The sequence below is a fragment of the Nyctereutes procyonoides genome, unplaced genomic scaffold, assembly GCF_905146905.1.
Source record: "Nyctereutes procyonoides isolate TBG_1078 unplaced genomic scaffold, NYPRO_anot_genome, whole genome shotgun sequence".
Lineage (NCBI taxonomy): Eukaryota > Metazoa > Chordata > Mammalia > Carnivora > Canidae > Nyctereutes > Nyctereutes procyonoides.
The window spans coordinates 13730498-13753547 of record NW_026575034.1 but is presented as its reverse complement, the minus strand read 5'-3'; the positions used below and the strand labels follow the sequence as shown (position 1 = coordinate 13753547).

At 49.1% G+C, this 23050-nt stretch overlaps 1 protein-coding gene across 4 annotated transcripts in view; it reads left to right on the top strand.

Annotated features, from left to right (window-relative positions):
- The window catches only part of SPON1 (spondin 1), a 251437-nt gene that overhangs the window by 203857 nt on the left and 24530 nt on the right, over positions 1-23050 (top strand). For all 4 annotated transcript variants that reach the window (XR_008663460.1, XR_008663459.1, XM_055317861.1 and 1 more), the window contains exon 7: positions 21256-21320. Coding sequence is in view for 2 of the 4 variants with exons in the window: in XM_055317861.1 (XP_055173836.1) it covers positions 21256-21320 (65 nt within the window). In the remaining 2 variants the exon portion in view is untranslated. The remainder of the gene's footprint in view (positions 1-21255; positions 21321-23050) is intronic.

The window sequence follows — 23050 nt, the reverse complement described above, 5'->3', positions numbered from 1 at the left end:
AAGAACCAGAGTCTCTTCATTTTTATTCTCAGTAAGGTGAATTTTTAAGTTGTTTTAAGCATGCCTTTGAAGTGATTTCACTCCCCAAATTTCTAATTTTTGTTCATTATGTATTTGAAAAGGATTTCAAATTACCTGGTGATAGAAAATGAAAACACGACAAGCTCTATACACTCTGACCTTAAAAATGTCTGTAATATAGCATCATAAAATATAACTAGAAATCATTTCAACATCACATTATAGATCTATGACTTAAAGGCAATTTCTGTCATTTGAATATGATGGTGAGCTGATGGCCGAATTGGATTCTCAGGATAAAAACAATTCATCCTGCATTAGGAGTTATTACTTTAATTGAATAATATCTGGATCATGCCAGTGGTGATAATGTTAATGTTATTACCCATTATCTTGGTGATGTTCACCCCACTGTTTCCAGAGAAAATATAGCCCATTAAATGGACGGAAGGATTAAAATAGAAAAAAAGCTGCAAGCTTTTCATGGCTCATTATGCCAAGGTCAGAACAAAGGAATAGCCCTGACCTTGAAATAGGACAAAGGACCTGGCCTGGCCTAAATGTTTGAAAGAATTGCAAGAGAAGTCCTTTCAGCCATGGCAGAGTGCCATGAGTTTCCTCAACCATATCTTTCTGAAAATTGACCATCATTCATTAATTCATTAATTCACTAACCCGTTCATTCTTTCAACCAACTCATTCATTCAACCTCCATAGTTTGTGTACCTTCACGAAACCACAAATGGTTCAGACCATTAAGAAACAAAGATGATTTGGTCAAGGAGGGAGGGTCAGGGCTTACAGAGAACATTCTATATCTCCGACAACACAGTGGGAGCTTCCAAATAATATCCAATTTTTTCTTCGCTACAGCCCATGAGGTAGATAAAGTTACTATACCCATTTTATACCTAAAGAAACTGAGGGTCAGGTTGGTGAAATGACTTGCCCGAGGCCTTATGGCTAGAAAGGGAAAGAATCCGAATTCAAACCTAGGCCTGACTTATTTCAAGGTCTCAGCTGTTTTCACTACACTCAGAGTTTGGATTTAGGATATAAAGACATTTTTAAAATATTATGATGCAGGGTGATAAGTTATGCAAATGGGACACAGTAATGTGGAGCAGGACAACCGTGGTGGTGATAGCCAGATCCCCACTCTGGGCAGACTCATTGCCCTTCTGGGCAGTGGGAGATGTCTAGGTGGCCTAACGTGTCATGTAAAGCTCCCGTACATCCCTACCCCTGACACAGCTCTCTTTCTACTTTTCAAACACCTGGTTTCCATGCCTACCCCCTCATTGTCCCAAACAAAGGGCATTAATTCTTCCATACCCCCATAGAACTCACAGCAAGAGGAGGGGTGAGGCTCTGCTTCATCTCCATCACCTCCTCTCACCTCACCTCCTAGATAGAACCATGCTCTTTTGAGGCTCATCACACCCACCCACCCCGCCTCTGTCCTCCTGGTCTCTATCTCCCAGCCTTCTGGTCACTCACAACCTTCACTGAAGATTTTAGCCCTGAGATCACTGTCTTCTCCAAACCAAGTCAGCAGTTTTCACTGGGACTGGGACCACGTCCAGCTGTTATGGGTGCTGGAATCCTGTGGGCCCCAGGAAGTTTTTTGTTGCCCCGTGAAGTAAGTCAGGAATTCAGAGGCAGGTGATACAGTGGGCTAAGTCCAAATCAAAGAAGTAAGCCTGATAAAGCTTTATGGAAGTCCAAAAAAAAAATGCTTTCATGTCATTCGTTTTCCCAGTGGAACATTCTACAGCCTATTTCTTGTTTAGGCCTTGTACCACTACCTCCATCGTAACCCAGATCTCATCAAGCTGTGACAGGTTGACAGAAGCCTTATGTGAAGAGGCAGGAGATCTGTTTGGGAAATCTAATTTTTTAAGATTCTAATTACTTATTCATGAGAGACACAGAGAGAGAGGCAGAGACACAGACAGAGGGAGAAGCAGGCTCCATGCAGGGAGCCTGACACAGGACTCGATCCCGGATCCTGGGATCACACCCTGAGCTGAAGGCAGACACTCAACTGCTGAGCCACCCAGGCATCCCAATCATCTTCTTTTTGAGGCATCTTAATACCTTGAGACACATAACAAAGGTTCCATTGACCTGAACCATTTTTCAGAACATTTTTAAGACTACAAATTCCTGTGCCCCACCCACAGATTCTCATTCAGTAGCTCCAAGGTGGGATTTGAACATAAGTAGACATAAAAAAGTCTTCAGCTGATTCTGAAGCACAGCCAGGTTGGGGAGCACTGGCATTTAGCCCCTGCCTATGGAATCTGGATGCTCCCTACATCTTGACACCAGGTGAATGTAGTGAGTCCTTCCTCCCTCATGTTTGCCATCATGAAGCCAGAAAAATACCATCAGCCTTCAGCTTACGATTGTCATCCCCTTTCCCACCACCAGTGATAGGCTAGTAAGTGTTTAACCATCAGAAAGAAAGAAAGAGAGAGGGAGGGAGGGAGGGAGGGAGGGAGGGAGGGAGGGAGGGAGAGAGAGAGAGAGAGAGAGAGAGAGAGAGAGAGAGAAAGAAAAAGAAAGAAAGAAAGAAAGAAAGAAAGAAAGAGAAAGAAAGAAAGAAAGAAAGAAAGAGAAAGAAGAAAGAAAGAAAAGAAAAGAAAGAAAAGCCTTGATTTGTAGTGTTTGCCAATTTCTGTCATGTAAATACTCCCACCATGGCCAATTGCAAGCTACTAACATGATGTCACTGAACAGAGTTGAGAAGAGGTGGCTCCAGTCAGCTCAGGTGAGCCAGATAAGTGAGCTCCCAACACCACAGTACCACCCACCCCTGTACTTGTCTTCAAAAAGCAAACCAGCTTCTGCCCAAGGAGTAGGGGTCTCATTCAGATCCTACAACACAACCTGGGCTTCTCAGAAGTCAAGCTACCCCCGTTTTTTTTAAGTTTGCAGCATATTAAAAAGTGGAAGGAAATGCTATACTAAGGATTGACTAGTATATTGAGGTAATGCTATAACAAAAATATATATAAGACAATAAAATTGTGCCCATCTCAAGATCATTTACAAGATTTATACTTCACAAGAGGTGGGGTTGGCAGGACGTGTTAAAAGATGTAAGAGGAGCAGGACGTGTTAAAAGATGTAAGATGCACTTCTTCATTCAGCCCTGTTTGGTGTATCTCTGTGACCTCTGGAATCATACCAGATTTTAATCTGAGGCTTTTGTGAACATGAAACTGAGCAGAAGGCCCAGAAGGATTGGGTCCTGTGTCCACCCTTGCACCTCAACGCCCATTCCCTACCTCCCTGCCTCCCCACTCCTGAAATGTAGTTCACTGGACATAGTTTTCTCCCTCCTGCCTCTGCTCCTTGCCTCTCAAGAATTTCCAAAGCCAAGTGCCCTGTGTCAGGGAAGAAAAATGATTTAGATTCTACCCATTTAGGTTCTTGACTAAGACATTCCCACCCACCCCTGCAATAAAAGGAAGATTCACAAGAGTAAAAAAAAAAAAAAAAAGTTTAATTACATATATATTATGTCAAAAGGCAGCCGGGTCATTGAGGCTTAGAGACCATCTTGAAGCTAAGGAAAGGAATAAGGGCCTGGGGCTTCAAAGGGGAGCAAGGCAAGCACAAGAAGGTGAGAAGAGGAAATATATGATAAACAAAATTTGCCCTGCAATGCAGATATGTCTCTTAGATGAAAATACGATCTCTAGTAATAGCTCTCTTGCTGGCACAGGTCCCCTCTCTAAATGTAATTTTCCCTTGCAAAAGGGTAACTTTTATTCTATTTTCAGTGCTTCTTCTGTGTCTGCAGTTTCTCAAAATAATCTTCGTGCCAAAGAGTCATATTTGGGGGTGGCATATTCTCTTACCCTTCACCTGCCACTGGACCTTATCCTGATGACAAAATGACCAAGTGTCGAGAGTTAAACACAGCAAGGAAAGGTCAGGGAGTCCAGCTCCCTCCGCCCCGCGGAGGATCAGCAGTTAGTTTCAAATGATGGGCTCTTTCATCTGGCTCCAGCCTGGCAAGGGATGTGGTGGCGAAGAATTCTGGGTTTCATTTTCCTTATTTCTCTGAGCTACTTCTGGCACGAACATTATAAGCAAATCAAGTTTTGATCAGTTGAAACCTATTTGAAGTCTATAAGAGCTGCTGCCCATTCATTCATTTATTAAACAAACATGTCTTTATTATCTCCCAAATCCTGTGCTAGCCAGTGGGAAAGAGGGAGAGAGAGGTGAATGAGACACAACCCCCCACACTGAGGCACTCACACCTGGGTGGGGGGGGATACATGCCTGTAAAAGGGTAACTACAGTTCAGTAAGGTGGATCCCATGACCAAGGTCAACATTGGGGTACCTTGGGGGCACCTGGGTGGCTCAGTGGTTGAGCGTCTGCCTCCAACTGAAGCCGTCATGCTAGAGTCCTGAGATCGAGTCCCACATCGGGCTCCCCACAGGGAGCCCGCTTCTCCCTCTGCCTGTGTCTCTGCCTCTCTCTGTGTCTGTCATGAATAAATAAATAAAATCTTTAAAAAAAAAATTGAGGTACCTTGGCTGCACAGAGGAGGGGCAGCTATGCCAAACCAAAGACTTGAGCAGCATCCTGAAAGATAAGGAGGCAATAGGTGGGTGAGAAAGAGCGAAGAGGCACCGTAGGGAGATCGTGGCTTATGCAAAGGAACAGTAGCTTGTAAAAAGCATTTCTGGTTCAAGAAACTTCAGGTAGTTCAGTAGGGACGTGGGTATCCTAATGCTGATGCTTTGCCATCGGAGGACACCGAGCTCGGGTTCTGGCCCCTTTGCCTATTAGCCACATGCAGGGGACTGAATCTTTGGGTTTCTTCAGGCCTCATCCATAAACCCCACCTTAGAGGACTGTTGGCGTGCAGATGAGCTGAGGTGGAACCTCACACGGAGACCACAGCCAATACTTGGTGGCCGGGTTGGTGATGAAGGTGAAGGTGGTGGTGACAGGGATTATGGGAGGAGGGGAGGAGGGGAAGGAGATACAAAGCTGGAGGGGCAGGCAGGCCTGAAGCATGAGCTTTGGGTTCCATGCTAAAAAATGTGGACATTATCCCTAAAGCCAAAGGAAGGAGTTCAAGAAGTGGAGTGGGCCAGTCCAATGTATGCTCTAGAAAGGTCCCCACGAGGGACTGGAGTGGGAGCAGGAGAGGAGCCCTGGAGGCAGGAGGCAGTTAGAAGGCCCAGGCACTCGTGTGAGGGTGGAAGGTGTTGCCTGTGATTTCTCAGACTTCCTGGGCCAACTCCCCTCCCTCACGGCGGGGCCTGACCATGTAGAGGAATAGAGAATCCAGGCTCCTATTATCCTTGGAATTAGCTGCTTTGGTGATTCCACGTGTGTCACACTCAGGCATGGAAGTATGCTTTTTCAGTTTAAAATGGAAACAGTTTTAAAAAATAAATAAAATAAAATGGAAACAGTAACAGTGGCGAGCTGTGGGTGGTGGGATTACAAGTTGACTCCATATTATTCTTTTTGCCTATCTCAATTTTCTGAATGTTCCACAATGAGCATATTTTTGTAATAAGAAAAAAATCCATCATAAAAATGTTTTCTAAAAAAAAAAAAACTCAAACTACACATAGTTTCAATCAAAACAGTAATTCTTTCCTTACTACCTGAGTAGGGAAATGCTCAATTGAATTACAAATTGGAGGAAAATATTGTTGATAGGATCCAACCTCAAACTTTGAAGGTGTTTATTTTCTTCCTTTTGCTTTGAAAGATTGTGCCAACGAAGACAGACCAGAGACATGTGAACAGTCTTGAGTTTGAAAAATCACAGTCATTTTTATTGTGATCTCTTCAAGCACAGATTCTCCCCATGATTTTTATTTCAGGAAGCTTCAAGTCCAGGAAAATTACCCAGTAGTCAGAGGTGATTGGATTATTGATATTGTCTTTTTTAGAAAACCAACATCTCATCAAAGAGAAGTCCAAGTGACGATAGGCTCTCCGCCCGGGTTGGAAAAATAAGGAATTGCTGGGAGACCTTAGGTGAAATTTAACGCAATTCAGTGGGAACTACACACAGGTCCAAGAACTGAAATTTTTCAGCTTTGTGCTCCAAAACATGGAATAGTCATGCCTAGGTCACATGTCCGTGGAGTCGCCTCAGACGGACATTTTATGTACCATCAGGCGTCTTCTCAGAGGTAGCATCTCGATTACAATCTTCAACTTGAATTTTTTTTTTAAAAAAAAGGTAATTATAATGATAATGAAAAGAGTTCACATAGTTTTATGGTACAAAAAGTGTACTAGCATGTAATCCTCACAAGGGGCCTATGGGTTAACTCGAGTGTCATTGTAGAGATGGAGACAAGGAGGCTCCAAGAAGCTGACCGATTGGCCTGAGGCCACACAGCTGGAGGGACAGGACTCAGATAAGCTCTTGGGACTCGGTGCTATTCCTTCCTTTCCTCCCTTCTAATAACTGGTCTCAATTACCACATCTTCACTAGACCCACTGAGCGTCTGCCTTTCAGTTCAGGTCGTGATCCTGGGGTCCCAGGATTGAGTCCCGCATCAGGCTCCCTGTGGGAAGCCTGCTTCTCCCTCTCCCTGTGTCTCTGCTGCTGTCTCTGTGTCTCATGAATAAATAAAATCTTTTAAAAAGGGGGGGGGGGCAAGTAGGGTCTATAGGAAGAGTATGAGTTCCTATTACTGTTCCAACAAATTAGCACAGACTAAGTATTTTAAGACAGGATAAATATATTTCCTTTACTTGTAGAGATCAGAACTCCAAAATGGGTCTTACAGGGCTAACATCAAGATGGGAGCCAGGCTGGTTCCTTCAGGAGGCTCCAGAAGGCTTTTTGCCTCTTCCAGAATGTCAGAGGCTGCCGGCATTCCGTAGCTTGTGGCCTCATCACTCCAACCTCTGCTTCCATCCTCATGCTGCCTTCATCTTCTATAGTCAAACCTGCGCCTCCTTCTTACAAGGACACTTATATTGCAAGCCTCCTGAATAATCCAGGATAGTCTTCCTATCTCAGGATCCTTAAAATAACATCTGCCAAGTCCTTCTGGTCATAAGGTAACATTCGCAGGTTCCAGAGATTAGAACATGGACATCTGGGGTGGGGGCACTGGTCAGCCTACCTTGGGGATATTTCCTGAATGATTCTTGAGCGTAAAATTCTCTGAATTTAAATTTAGGTCATCGCTCTTTTGAGTTTTCTATTTTTAACCTTTCACTTTTGAGTGCCTTGGGACTTTCATGGCTGGTTGCTTGCTTGCTTGCTTGTACTCTGAAGCAAATTGAACTCTGACCCCCTGTCAGAAGTAACTTACCTAAAACGCCATCCTCCATGGACGCCGGGGTGGCTCAGTGGCTGAGCGTCTGCCTCTAGCTCAGGTCGTGATCCTGGGGTCCTGGGATCGAGTCCCACATCGGGTTCCCCTGCAGGGAGCCTGCTTCTCCCTCTGCCTGTGTCTCTGCCTCTCTCTCTCTCTCTGTGTCTCTCATGAATAAATAAATAACATCTTTAGAAAATAAAAATATTAAAAATAAAAATAAAACTCCATCCTCCTGCTATCTTTCAAGGATGGTTGCAGACAGCAGGGCTTCTCCAGGCTGGGAGAAGGGTACATTCTCTCCTGGTTAAGCCTCTCCTGCCTGCTGCCATTTACTGAGCACTTACTGTGTGTCAGGAACTGTGCAAGCATTCTGCATTCCTTTGTAGCTCACTTATATCTTGCAGCAAGCCTGGAAGGTCATTATCATTAGACCGCTCTACAGAACGAGAAAGTCAAGGCTCAAAGAATTAAATAACGTGTCTAAGGTTGCATGGTTAAGGCGCAGAGCCTCTAAAACCCAAGCTCTTCGTACCAAGCTCTTGCAAAATTAGATCATTCCCAAACCCAAGTAATGTATGGACCTTTTTTAAAGGGCATGTGTAAGCTCACAAACCCCCAGGGTTGAGTTGTAGTTATTTTCATTATCATATTATTTAAATGTATGCAAAGATAACTGGATATTAACTCTTTATGCTTATAGCTCTCATATGACCATAAAAGCAAAATAAGGATAATAATACGAACACAAACCACAAACCTTTTAAAATGCTAATTAGGAACATTGCTCGAACATGGTGGGTGATGCTGTTTTGTTGAAATTGACGGCTCACAATCCAGATTTGATGCTGGCTGCCCTGACAGGGTCCTTCAGAGTTGGCTGTGCCTGTCCCTTGGCCTAACCAACCTCTCCGACCACTGACAGCTCACGCATCATTTGATCTTTTTTTTTTTTTAATTTTTAATTTATTTATTTATGATAGTCACACAGAGAGAGAGAGAGAGAGAGAGAGGCAGAGACACAGGCAGAGGGAGAAGCAGGCTCCATGCACTGGGAGCCCGATGTGGGATTCGATCCCGGGTCTCCAGGATCGCGCCCTGGGCCAAAGGCAGGCGCCAAACCGCTGCGCCACCCAGGGATCCCCGCATCATTTGATCTTAACCCGACGAGAATGTCATTGATGTGCCAACTCTGCTTTTTTTTTTTTTTTTTTTTTTTTTTGCACTAACTGTAGCAGCTGGATTCTCTGGGCAGTGGGCAGAGTCCAGATTGGCATGCATGAAGTTAGGGAAAGTTCCTGGGAACCACACCTGGGGTGGCAAGGGGGTCGGGGTCGGGGAGGGAGGGCTGCTGCAGTCAGGGATGAGCAGAGGGAGAGGCTGAGCTATGTTGCAAACCCAAAGAAGGCCTCTGCCAACATCACACGAGGCGGTTTTATCCAGCCAATGCACTCCCCCCAAAAGAACTGACAACTGAGGGCCACATTTCTGCAGCTTTCCCAGCAGCTGAAGAGGGATCTAGGCAGAGCATCACGGTCCACAGTAAAGTTGTACAGAGCAGCAGTGGGACAAACACGAACACATCCTGGCTGCTGAAATTGCCTGGCACTGCTAGGTGATGTGATCTTCAAATAAAGAGAATAATTCGGGAGAATAAAAGCTTTCATTTACTGGGCATTCAGTATATTTGACTAAGCACCTACTGTGAGATGGGTGCTTTGCTGGATACCTCTGGTGGGAAAGACACGCAAGTGAACAAATAATCATGCAAATAATAATAATGCCACATGGTTGAGGTGATGGAAAAAGACAATCTGGGGGCATCAGAGGTGGAATGGAAGATGTTGGACAAAGGGTCCAAAGTTACAGTGATGTAGGATCACGAGGTCTAGAGATCTAATGTCCAGCACCATGACTATGTTTAAAATACTGTATTGGGGGGCACCTGGGTAGCTCAGTCAGGTGAGCATCTGACCCTGGGTTTTGGCTCAGGTCATGATCTCAGGGTCGGGAGATGGAGCCCCACATCCAACCTCATGCTCCGAGGGGAGTCTGCTTGAGGTTATCCCCCCTCTCTCTCTGCCCCTCCACACACACACTGGTGCTCCCTCTCTCTCACTCTCAAATAAATAAATCCTTAAAAATAACAATAAATAAGATAAAATATTGTATTTTATACCAGAAATTTGCTAAGAGAATAGATTTCTAGTGCTTTTACCACACACAAAAAAAGGCAACTATGTGAAGAGATGAATAAGTTAATGAGCTTGAGAGCAGTAGCCACGTTACTATGTGCAGGCATGCCTCGTTTTATTGCACTTCACTTTACTGTGCTTCCCAGAAACTGTATTTTTTTCTTTTTTTTACAAATTGAAGGTTTGGGGCAGCCCAGCATTGAGCAACTCTTTCAGCATCACTTTTCCAGTGGCAATTGCTCACCTTGTGTCTCTGTGTCACTTTTGGGTCAGTCTCTTTTTGGTAACTTTTTGGTCATTCTCTCCAAACGTTTTCACTACAATTATGTCTGTTAGGGTGATCAGTGATATTGACTCTCGGGAAGCTCAGAGGATGGTTAGCATTTTTCAATAAATTATGTTTTGATTTTGCACATTGTTGTTTTTTTTTTTTTTGGACATAATTCCGTTCCATCCTTACCAGACTTCAGTGTGGTGTAAACATAACTTTTATATGCACTGGAAAAGCAAAAACTTCATCTGACCCCCCCTTATTGTGATATTGGCTTTATTGCAGTGGCCTGGGACTGAACCCACCGCATCTCCAGGGTCGGCCTGTATATATATGTCAAAACATGGTGTTGTATACCTTAAATATATAAGTTTCTACTCAAAAAGAATTAGGCCTTTCAGAGGAAGAGTTGCTTGAGGGGACAGAGATAAGTGGCTACAAGTGGACAGTTACACAGAAGGAAGGGAGGTGGAGACGTGGGTGTAACTAGGTAATCACGGCTATCGTCCATTGCCATCCTCCTGGCCCTTCCCTTACCCCATCTCCCTCAATCCTCGGGTATTATTATTAATCTACTCTGCCCACAAGAGCTGGGACTGTGTCACCTGTCCACTGCCCTATGTCCTGTGCCCAACATAGTCTCTGACCCATAAAAGGAGCTCACTAAATCCGTGTTTTATGCATGTGGAATCTGTTCAGAGAGGACAAGCGATTTCCCCAAATGTACACAGCATGTAAGTGGCTGAGCCAAGACGTGAACCACGTGCTCTTTAACTTCTGTCCGTGGGGCCAGGAGCTGGTCTTCACAGGCAGGGAAACCGCCCTTACCATGGGGAGCCTGGCAGAGGCCAGCTCTTACATCCCCGAGGTAGGGACACCCCTCTAGTGTCAGCCGCAAGGCACAGCCTCGCCTGTTACCTCCCAAATGTCCCTGAACCTCTGTGATGACATGGGATGGGCCAGGAGGTTCTCAGGAATGAGAGGGTTAAGGTTTTACAGCTTATTGAAGCTGTTCCTTTGCATTTAAATAGCACTATTTAAGAAAGCAGCCTTTCTGGAACCTTATTTCATGCTAACAGGGCTGAGCACGCACCTTAAGGCACACCTATTTCTCCACCGACCAGGTCATTTGCAGCTTCATTACTTAATAATCTGAAAGCTTTTCTGGAAATCAGTGGATGAAGGGAGACAAGTGAAATGTTATGATATTTAAGGACCCAACAAAACAAGCTGACAGGGTGGTACTCGAAGCTTCTACCTTGCTCTCTATTTTAGAAGTCCTCTAAATTTTAGAGATCATCTCATGAGTGACATAGCTCTTTTAATGATGAACCCAAAGACCATGGAGCAGTGTAAAAACACACACATATATGCTTTTGTATCTTTTTTTTACTTTGCTCCATAGTATTTTATTTTGTTTTGTTTATTTTAGGGAGAGAGAAACACGTGTGGGCAGGGGGGAGAGGAAGAGGAAGAGAGTCTTAAGCAGACTCTGCGCTGAGCATGGGGCCAATGCCAGGCTTGATCTCACGGCCCTGAGATCTCAACCTGAATTGAAACCAAGAGTCAGGGGATCCCTGGGTGGCTCAGCAGTTTAGCGCCTGCCTTCGGCCCAGGGCGTGATCCTGGAGACCCAGGATCGAGTCCCGCATGGGGCTCCCTGTGGGGAGCCTGCTTCTCCCTCTGCCTGTGTCTCTGCCTCTGTGTGTGTGTGTGTGTGTCTCTCATGAATAAATAAATTAAATATTTCTTAAAAAAAGAAACCAAGAGTCAGTCCCTTAACTGACAATGCCACCTAGACGCCCCTGCTCTGTGGTCTTTGAAGTCATCATTAAAGCAGCTATATCACAAATAAGATCATCTCTGAAATATAGTAAATTAGAAAGCAGGATACAGACAATTTGTGTAATCATCTATTTGTATAATAATCTAGCTACTATTGTGCAAAGAAATGGTAAGGGTAAAGAAAATGTGTGTGTGTGTGTGTTTGTGTGTGTGTGTTTGGCAGACAGCTCAGATTTCAACTATGTGATGAAAACATACAAATGTAACGATGAATTGATAGTAGCTGCTGGTAGGGATGGTGGAATAATGGATATTTCTTTTTTGCATCTCTCACACACACCCTCTCTTTTTCTAACATCCTATAATATGGTTATGTTGGTTTTTTTTTTATTTTAAAGACCTTATTTTAATAGGTGAGGTCATTCTCCTTGGACAGAGTGCCTACCTGTCCCTGCTCACGCACACTGGCACGAATGTCGGAACACCTGAGCGGTTTGGGGGGGGGGGCCCACCCAGCGCCCTCACCTCCCCACCTCCCCACCTCTGCAAGCCCGCACCTTTGCAGTCCCCAGAGCGCCCATGGGAGTGGAGTGTGGCACGGGGTAGCTGCGGTCGTGCAGGTGGGCCTCCCACTGGGGAAGGCAGGCTTGGCTTCCAGCTTGTTTGGGGCTCTGTCTGCAGCCACCACAGTGCAGGCCCCCCCATCCGCTGCCACACCCAGCCTTGGCCCCCCTCCCGGATCCGCTGCTCCCCATCATCTGCCCTCCCTGAGCTTCTGCCTCCCCTTCCACTGCCACCCCCAGCCATTGCCCCCCCACCCTGAGCTGCTGGCCCACCCCAGATCCGCTGCCCCCCCAGCCACTGCTTGCCCATCCTCTGTCCCCCCCAGCCCCTACTTCCCCCAGCCGCTGTCCCCCCTGAGCTGCTGTCCCCATCCTCTGTCCCCCCCAGCCGCTGCCCCCCATCCCTGCCCCCCACGCCCATAGCCTCGGCTCACTGGCGGCTGCCACCGCACCAGCCCTTGCTCTTCCCTCCTGCAGCTCAGGCGGGGCCGCACCTCCACTGGGTGGGGATCAGGAAGGACCCCACTCCAGGAAGTGCGCCCCCTCACCCTGCAGCAGCAGCCTCTCTTTCTGGAGGAGGTTATACCTTCCACATCACACGTGCCTGGGTGTCACTCACCTTTTAAAGAGTGACCACGTGGCCCTGCTGCTCCTGCCCACTCCGGGCCTCCGCCCGCCTCACCACCCAGCTTTCCCAACCCTGCCTCGGTTTTGCATTTTCAGCAAATGACTGGCGGGGCAGCGGTGGCAGCAGTGAGCAAGTAGGGGACAGCAGCGGTGGGGCAGCAGGGGGCAGGGGAGGGGACAGCAGGGGGACAGTGGGGACGGCAGGGGGACGGGGGTCGGCAGGGGACAGCGGGGACAGCAGGGGACAGCGGGGATGGCAGGGGCAGCAGGGGACCAGGAATGTAGTAGGGGCACGGGGGGGGGGGGCAGCACAAGGGCTTTGCAGATGTGCCCTGGGGCACATCCTAGTGCCTCCCACCTCTCTAGCTGTCCTGCGTTAGGCTCTCTGCTGTCCCCGCCTTCTCTGTCCTCCCAGTCCCCAGGTTCTCTGTCCTGTGACTTTACTACCTATACGCTGAGGACTTCCAAATTTCTATCTCCAGCTTGGACATGTCCCTTGAACTCCAGCCTCATCTATCCAGCCGCCGCCAAGACACCCCCCTTGGAGTCATCCTTTCCCCCCCTGTTTTACACCCCCATCCGTCAGCAGGTCCTTTTGCGTCTCCCTCTAAAATAATGCCCTGCACCCGCTGTCTCCCGGGATCCCATCGCTCTCCCCTGCTCCAGTGCCCCCCTCCCCCGCCCCACTAGCGGTGACCCTCCCGTGGCAGCAGGCAGCAGGGCCCTCTGAGCACGTGCGTCACGTCACACTGTCCTGTTTGCAGACCCTGCGGTGGCATCCTGGTCCCACGGCGCTCACAAGGGCCCTCAGACCCCGGGGAGGGCCACGTGGGCCACAGGCTTCCTCTAGCTTGTCACTGATCAGTCACCCGATGAACTCACCCGCTGGCCGTCCCTTGGGCGTCCCCTGCACACTCCTGCAACCCAAGCCAGTGCCAGGCGCAGGGAAGACACCGTCCCCACCCCTGCTCTACCGCCGGTTCTGGGACCAGACCTGGCCAGGAGCTGTCCTCAGAGGAAGGGGGTGGGGGAGACAGGCAGGGCCCGAGGGGCACCCAGTGCTGTGCCTTGAAGAGCTCTGCGGGGCTCCCCCAGGACGGGCAGGCGCTGCCCTTCGGGTCACGGTCTCCAGCCCGACGCTGGGCCTCCCTGGCAGGTCCTGCCCCGCGTGTCGTCGGGAGCTCGCCGGCCCAGCCCCCTTGCTACTTAGTTTTCCCGATCACTGGAGACAGGGGGGCAGGGGGGGCAGGGGGGCAAGGGGGCCTGGGCAGCAGGTCGAGAGGGCCACGTGGGCTGGAGAGACAGGCTGCCCCCCTGGCCCCCCAGCTCCCTCCCTCCCGGGGCTGACTCACAGGAGCATCACAAAGGACAAAATGAAAAAGTCCGGAAAATGAGGTGAAAGCCAGGATTGACACTCCGGTCACCAAAGGACAAGCTAAGTCGACGCCTGCAGCCGATGGAAGCGCACGGAAGGGAGGCCGGGCTCTCGGGTCCTCCCGGCGCCCACCCGCCAGGTCACACGCGGCCGAGGAGCAGTGGCGCGGCCCGGGCTCTGCCGGGCTCTGGTCTCCCGCTCCGGGAATGCCACGCCGCTCGCACAGAACCATCTCGCGGGAAAATTGTCATCTCCGGGCATGATGCAATTTTCCCATCGGAATTACAGGCTATGTTCGAAAAGAACTAAGAAGAAATGGAATTTGAAATGCTTCTGTGCAACCACAGCATCTTCTGGCGGGTCTGTTAATGGGCTTCAGAGACCTTCTCTGGCTTTGAAGTAGCTGATCAGACGGGGGCCTGCGATGCTTCCCGGGGAGGAGGCGTCCTGTGGCCCTTACGGCCGCCGGCCCGTGTCCCTGGGTGTCCCCCCGAGGCCGACCCAGAAGTCCCGAGCGCAGGCCAGGGTTCCTAGAGCGGCCCCTGTGTCCTGGCCCTTCCCTCTCCCTCCAGCTCAGGCAGTTCCAGCAGAGCTGGGACCCTGGCACCCCGCACTGCCTGCCAGCACCCACCAGCTCAGGGCTGAGATCTCTGAGGCTCGCTTGACCCAGGCTGACCGAGGCTCGGGGGACGCCGGCCCTTCCTGTTCCAGCCTCTCGGTCATTCTACAGATACTGCTTGGGCAGGCTCCAAGCACGTCCTAAATACTGATAGTTCCGCACGGAGCAAAACAGACGAAAGCCCTTGTCCACAGGGGGGCCCCTGTCTAGCGGGGAGAGACAGACCGTAAAAAGTAAGCAGGGGCACCAGGGTGGCTCCGTTGGTCAACTGTCTGACCCTTCCTTTTGGCTCAGGTCATGATCTCTGGGTCATGAGATTGAGCCCCTCATGGGACTCCACACTGAATGTGGAGCTTGCTTAGGGTTCTCTGTCTCCATCTCCCTCTCCCCCTCCCACTGCTCACTCTCTCTCTCTCTCTCTCTCTCTCTCTATCAATCAATAAGCAAACAAAATCCACAGTATATTGGACAGTGACCCAATGTGATGAGGAAAACATAATCAGATAGTGATGGGGGCATGCTGGGTTGAGGAGCCAGCAAGGGTTTGCTTTTTTTGGGGGGGGGGGGTGGAGGAGAGAAGAGAGAGCATGCTCTCAAGCTAGGGGTGATGGACAGTGGTGAGCTCACAAATACATTTTAGAAGTGGAGTTGATGGGATGGCGGAAAGTGGAAGGAGAGCCCTGCTACTGAGTGGGCTGAGAACGGGGGCGGCCAGGCTAGGAGAGAGTTTGGTTTCAGACATGTTGAGGTTGAGACACCAACTCGTGTCCAGATGAAGAGGTTAAACAGTTGATATAGAAGGCAGAAGATTGAACTTCAGTCGCCATCACTGTATATATAGCGGTATTTTAAGGCCTGAGACAAGCTGAAATGACGGCAACGTGGAAGAGGATCAAGGGCTTGAACCCGGCTGGATGGAGAAGCATCCCCAAGGCTAGTGGCCAGTGGGGTGAGAAGAGATGGAGAGGCAGCAGGTGCCAGAGCCAGGTAGAAAGTGCTTCAAGGCAGAGGGAATGACCAACTGTGTCGAACGCTGCTGAGGAGTCACGGAAGCGAGGAGCTGGGCACCATACCCCTTGGCAGCGGTGAGGTCACTCGTGATCTTGACCAGAGCAGCATCGAGGAGGGAGGCATCTCAGTGACTTCATCTGAAAAATGGGAACCATTTGCCTGCCTACCTCAGAGTTCTGCAGCGTAGACCACATGAGACCACAGGCAAGCCATAGCGCACCATCAATATGAACCATCTGTTTTTATTTATGACCCAATAAACCCAGAGCCTGTCGAAACCATGGGAAACTATGACGTTGGGCACAATTGATTTTAAAGATGCTTATAGCTCCATTATCACCTCATAAAATGGCTCATTTCCTACTGCTCATCACCAGGACACCCACCAAGGGATGAAAAAGTTCCCTTCAGACATGGAAGCCATCACGGTTGATATTTTTTATGGGTGGTAAGTGGGAATTCTGGGAAAGGAGAGAAGCAAATAATGGAGCCAAGCACCGTTCGCCAGAGTCTTTACATGAGATGCCAGGCATAGCCCTCACAGAGGGGTCTGGGTGACCCTGTGCCTCAAGGCAAGGGTCTTTGGAGAAAACTGTGGACCAGGGGCAGCCATGCTCTTGCTGAAAAACGAGCATTGTTGTTATTATTGTTGTTTCTACTTGCTTTGATCGCTTTGCCCCTCTGACTATGGATTGCACCCCACTTCTCTTCCTGCAGGGAGGAGGCAGGTTGTCCAGGCTGACCCCCAGATTGTAGGTCTAGGGTAGACATGCTCCGTGCTGCCGGCAGACAAAGGGGACCTTAGGATGAGGAAAGAGGTTGTGGTTCAGGACTGGGAGGTGAAGGTTCAGGTAGATCCAGGCACTGAGACCAGAGAGGAGGTGAGGAACAAGGCCGGGAGGCGGTGACACACTCTGGCCCTTCACTGTGGGCAGGGCTGAGATGCCCAGAGCCCCCCTGTGTTGAGTGCTGGCTCTGGAGGGCCTGGGAGGGTCAGTGTTGGGTGAGGTTGATTCTAACACCAGCCCCCACCCAATCCCCGCGGACCCACATTCTTACTCTCTGCTCTGCTCAGCCTTGGCATCTCCTAATACCGATGTGATTTCCGCCTCCAACCCATCCCAGGCCTGTATTCACCCCACACGGCCCTCCTTCCTCCAGCCTGCGGCCTCTTGGGGGCTGTGTGCTTCCCAGTTGGTGTCAGTAGCTATGAAGTCTGCATACAGCTGCATCTTCACAGTATATTTACCAAAAGCAAAATGAAAAACTCATCTCCATGAAGATGGACATGAGTGACCTGTGGCTTCTTTGGGGTTTTTATTTTAATTGGCGTATTTTGGAAAAGTGCTAATGTCATTGAGAAGAGGCATGAACTGTGAATACCCTGAAATACTTGATTTGAAAGAGTCCTATGGGAGATGTATAAGGGCTCTAAGGATTCTTGAAAGATCCTTTCTGTGCCTTAGAGACTTGTTAAAACAGCTTTTCATTTAGGTCTAAAGTTTGGATTGCTTACTCTTGACTTTAAGTCCTTCATTCTCCAGAATGGAAGATGCCCTGCCCCCCCAGCGGCCCCATCCAAGACTCAACCCAGCTCCATAAACCTCCCATCATATGCTCCCTGAGCCTCAGCGCTTGGCGTTAAGTCAGGGAGTGTTCTCCCGAGGCTTTGTGGGTTTGTAGATGCAACTGTGTGCTTCACAATCTGTGCTCAAGCAGTGCAAATTGATTCTAATACCATCTTGGCCTGAATGTAAATGAGAGTAAGACGAGTAGCTAATATGTGCTTATTCGGGCCCTGTATTAGCACAGTATGTGAACTATGTCATTTTTTCCCCCAACAACCCCACGTGGTAGAGACTCTTTTTTTACTTTTTTTTAAAAGATTTATTTATTTTAGAGAGGGGGGCAGGAGCAGAGGGAGAGAAAGAATCTCAGCAGACTCCCCACTGAACGCAGAGCCCAACACAGGGCTCGATCTCACAACCCCGAGATCACAACCTGAGCCAGAACCAAGAGTCGGATGCATATGCCACCCAGGTGCCCCCGTAGAGATTCTTTTTAAATCCCACTTCACAGATGAGAAAGCTAAGAGAGGTCAAGAGACTTCCCAGAGGACACAGCACTAGCTAATGGTACAGTCCAGATTGGAACTCAGGTGTGATTCTAGAGCCTGTGCTCTCAAACACACTACTCTCCTGCCAGCTGGTTCAGTAAATACTAACAAGTTTGATAGTATTCAGTGTGCCCAAAATTGTGGCAACATGGGCACATTCTTGTGGGAGGTGAAAATGGGCACAGATTTTTGGAGCACAATTTGGTAGGTCCTACCAAAATTACAAATTTGCTTCATCTTTTCAGCATTCCTGGCAATCTGTAACACAGGAAGCCTTGGGTTTGTAAACAAATGTATATGCAAGTGTTCATCATAGCATCATGTATGGAAACAAATATCCACCAAAAATGCTGGTTAAGTGAATTACAGACCATCCGTGCTATGGAATCCGACATATACATCAAAGGCTTTGCTTTTCCAACAATTTGCTGAGTATCCATAGCACTGGAGATGGCCATGAACAAGCAAGCCAGACATTCTCCAATCCTGCAGAATTTAGGTTCTACCAAAGAATTTCAATGCTTCAAAAATTATTAGCTTTTTAAGTAATTTTTCCGTCATGCTCCTACATTCTCATTTGACTGAATAACACAAATGATCATAAACAAGTAGATGCAGACGGCATGCAACCATGAGATGAAACAATTGACAGCAAGAAGCTGTTCTAATGCCCGCACACGAGGATCCACCATCCTTGGAGCCTCCGTAGCTCTAAAAATTACAGGTGGAAAAAAAATTAAAAATAAAAAAATAAAAATTACAGGTGGAATTTCATCACCGTAAGTAAACAGTAATGGAAGGCCCAAACAATTTTTTGTTGAGTTATATACTGCAAAAGTGAAATCAATATGTCATTAGCCGGGACCTGAAAGCCAAGTTTTAATTATCATGCAAGGTAAATCTGTAGGGCCAGCTAGCTTGGTGGCCATCTTAACTCCACCCACATTGATTTCACTTCTTAGTAAAGTTGTTCTTCAACGGCAAAGGCATTGTCATCAGACACTATCTCTTTACTTGGATCTCATATCTCGGGTTTCTCTTTTATACGTCTTGACTTGGTTTACCATAATTTGAAGATCTCCAACACTAAAATTCAACAAAAGGATTGCAATGATGTAGTGTCCACTGACGTGGAAAGTTCCCGATGATATATTAAGGGAAAAATTTTAAATCATGGTGCAGAATAAGATATTCGGTATGATGAAGTTTTTGAGCTCTGTCTAATGTACACACACTACACACACACATACACACACGCGCGCGTAGTTGCATATGCATAGTAAAAGGTCTGGAACAGTACACACTAAACTGTAACATTCTGGAGAAGGAGGCGGAAGGCAGGGAAGATGCTAGGGTGGAATGCGCTCAGCATTCACATTGTGTGCTTCTGGGATGCTAAATTTGTCTACAGTAAGCATGTACAGTTCTGCTTATGCAATATTCTGTATATGTAAAGGCAAAGGGGAAGAAGTACAGCAGGGCTAGATGACGAAGGCCATGTAGGAAGACTCAGGCGTTAAGAAAGTACCGTGGAAGTTGTGGGCTAAGGGAGGGGAAGGGGGTGGTCGAACTTGCAGCAACGTGGAGGGTGCATTGTGGGGAGCAAGAAGGCGTGCAGGCCGTGGAAGGGCTCAGGACTTGCAGACAGTGAGCGCGGTGGATCTTGGAGCCCGACCTGGGAGGGGCGGGAGATGCAATGGAGGCATGAGGAGGATGTGCTTTCAACCTCCAGGGCCAGGGGCGGCGCTCAGCCAGGGACACCGACCTCGGAGAGGATACAGGGAACCAGGTCACGGGAGGCCCAGCGCTGGCATTTGGAGATGCGTTGGGTCTCACGTGTGACTTCAAGCTAGACAACCCCTCGCAGTCACTCACCAGATACTTAAGAGAAATGAGTGAGGGATACATTCCCAACAACTAAGCAAGTCTCCCATGAGACATGGAAAGCACCCAGTTGGGACTTCGGAATGCGCTCCTTGCAGTCATGTGAATGTGGGGGTGTCCTTGCATCCAAAGATTCTTCCCTCTGACCGGAAGAGGGAATAATCAGGGAAGCCTGAGCTCAAGAGGCCGTTGTCTCTGCCAGCTTGTCCCCAAGACCATCTGTGGGTGCCCAGGCTGAGCTGGATCCAGCTGAGCTCCTGTCCTCCTAACGGCCCACCACCCAATGGGATGCAGGCGAGGTGCTCCAGAAGGCTTTTTATAATCCTTGGGCCTGAGCCCGGGGACACCTCTGACCCCCTTCCAGTTTCCTTGGGGCTGTGAGGTCTTCTGGGCATGGTACCCACTAATTAAGAAGTTCACCAGTTCCCCCTCAGTATGTTCTAGGCACTTAGGCCAGCCCTGGCTGTAAAGATGAGGGCGGAGCTGTAAGTAAGCCAGCCAAGCAAGTCTCTGCCCCCCTGGAACTCAGGGGCCTGTTCATCGGCACCAAAGTTCTCCCTTCCTCCACTAGTGATATTCTAGGCTTTTCTGGGCACTGTGGATAGTGGTGTCTGAGCACCACTGGGCCCAGCCAGGGATAGGGGAGATCCAGGACGAGCTGAATCCACTCCAGGGAAGCCAAATTTGAGCCTGTGGAAGTCTTAGGCCTTGAAAATATTATGCTCCTTCTCTGACCCAATGTGTAATTGAAAATAAAAACCAAACTGCAAAGTTAAGCAAAATCAACCAAGTTCTGATTTTTGCCCCCCGATGACTAACTTAATGCTTTCCTTCAAAACGTTATCACGTTCTTCCTCAAATAACTATTTTAAGTGCCATGCTACACACTGCCCAAAGCAGAATAGAACAGAATAATATGAGTGGCACAAGGGGTGTTGGCCACAGACTTTGTTCTGACCTCCTGGTCCAGGGGAGTCTGACCAGGTGCGTGGGTCTCAACAGCCGGTGAGGCATCGGGAATGACAATCCTCTGGAGCAGGGGTTGGCTACCCTGCAGCTCCTCACATAGCCAATGCCTGAACACGGAACGCATGACCTGCCCTCCAGGCTGGGCACAGTCTAGAAGCCTGGCCATCCAAAGCAGAGTCCGGGTCAGAGCCCTGGCTACGGTAGGGAAGCGGAGGACCGAGCTAGAAACCAAAGCGTGGCTCAACGGGCCCAACAGAGTGCAGCACACACCAGTCACAGTGGCCCTGCAGCCCTTCCCCTGGGATTGGCGAGGTCCTAGGGCTTCCCTACCCTGGGGAGGGATGGCTCCACACCTGGGCAGGTAAAGCCTCAGCAGCAGGTAAGGGAGTGGGGATGGACGGTGTCACCATGTCAAACCTCTCTTGTTCCCGGGAGCCTGGCTCCCCTCACTAAATATCTGTGGTCCCTTTTTTTTTTTTTTTTGCAGAGTGATGAGGTCCTCACCGTCATCAAAGCCAAAGCTCAGTGGCCAGCCTGGCAGCCTCTCAATGTGTAAGTAGCAAACAGACCCCAGCCATGCCCTCCATCCACCAGCTTCTTGGACACCTCTCTGTAGATGGCGCACATGGACCTACCTTGAACTCTCTTATCCAAAATGGAACCCATCACTAAGCCCTGTGGACCCTGCCCTCTTGATATCTCACAAATCAGTCTGGCCATTCTCCCACTGTTAGTGCCAACCAGCGTGCTCTCACCTGGACCGCTTCAACTCTGCCCTCTTCGGTGCTTTCTCCCATCTGATCCCACATGACGCGCCGTCATTGGAGTGATCTTTTAAGAATCCAAATCCGATTGTGTCCTCCTCTCCAGAGAATCCCCTCGTGACCTCCCTTAGTCTCCAGGATCATTTTATGAGGCCACCGTGAGCCCAACCTACCCCAGCCCCTGCCTCCTTTTGCTTAGGGCTAATGTCTTGCCTCTCCCGACTCCACACCTCACTCCGGCTGCCCTGAATCCTGCGCACTTCCTTGAGTGAGCTCTAGTTTCACTCATCCTTTAAGGATGCAAGATCTGGAGCAAAGTTCTCACCAGCCACATGGACATGGTTTGGCCGTCCCTTCTCTGGAATAGTCTACACCCACTAATGATGGGATTGAAGACAGTGACAACAAGGGCAATGTTGAGATTCTGCTCAATGGGAGAAAAGGCAAATTCAAAATGATAGGAAGGGAAGCACAGGATGAGGCAGCAGGAGCGGAGGGAGGAGGAGCTCTCACCCATGACCACCTAGCTGGGAGCAGGGAAGCTGTTGCTGTGCCGGGCCCCTAGTGCCCACCTGTTTAACATTCAGCAAATTAATGGTCCATCCCCCCACTATGTGCCAATCCCCACCCTTTGGAATGCCTGGCCGGGGGTGGGGGTGGGGAGGTTACAGACCAAAACCAGAGTCCTTCCACTCCAGAGCTGCCCTTTGCACACGTTCAGGTGGCACCATATATACAGAATATATATATAACATCATCATGGTAGCCCCGTACACTGCAAGGGGATAAATGTTACGATGAGGATATAAGTGGTTCCAGAAGACCAGAGAAGGGGCACAACCCAGCTGAGGGCTGGGGAGAGGTCATGAAGGCCTCGTTCAGGAGGTGTCACAGGGCTGAGTCTAGAAGGATGCTCCTTGCCCTGGAGAGGCCCAGATCTGGGCAGAACTAAGGCCCTACATGGACACCTGAGGAGAGAGGCCCACACCTGGACAGCTGACCCAGGCAGCCCAGCCGGCTGCACGGAGGCCTTTTCTAGCTTACTGTGATCTCCTCTGAGGGAGATCTCCACTGAAAACGTGCCCAGCCCTGGGAGTGCCTTTCCCTCCAGAGAGAAGCAACAGCGGCAAGGCCAGCTGCCCTGGGCTCTCCCCTGCTAGGTGGGCATTTGCCTGTCTCAGGCCTGTCCCACCAAAGCCCACTGATGTGAATTCATAGAGGCCCTGAGCCCCCTTCACCTGATTAACATCAATCAGAAAAAAGCCCCACCGTGAAACCTGTTTGCTCCTCAGCTGCTCCCAACTCCCGAAACCTGTAGGTGAAGGGGTCCTCACCTTGGCTTTCTAAGCAGGAAGAGGCTTAGGCCTGCGAGGGGTTGGGGGCATCTGAGCCAGGTTTATAGATGCCCACGTAGACACCACTAAGGAGCCCTGAGCCCAGTTTTCCCTTAAGGAGCCTGGGTTTAGGAAGATGCAAATGACAAAGCAAGGTGCTTCCAGAAGGAGAGAGGAAAGAGGG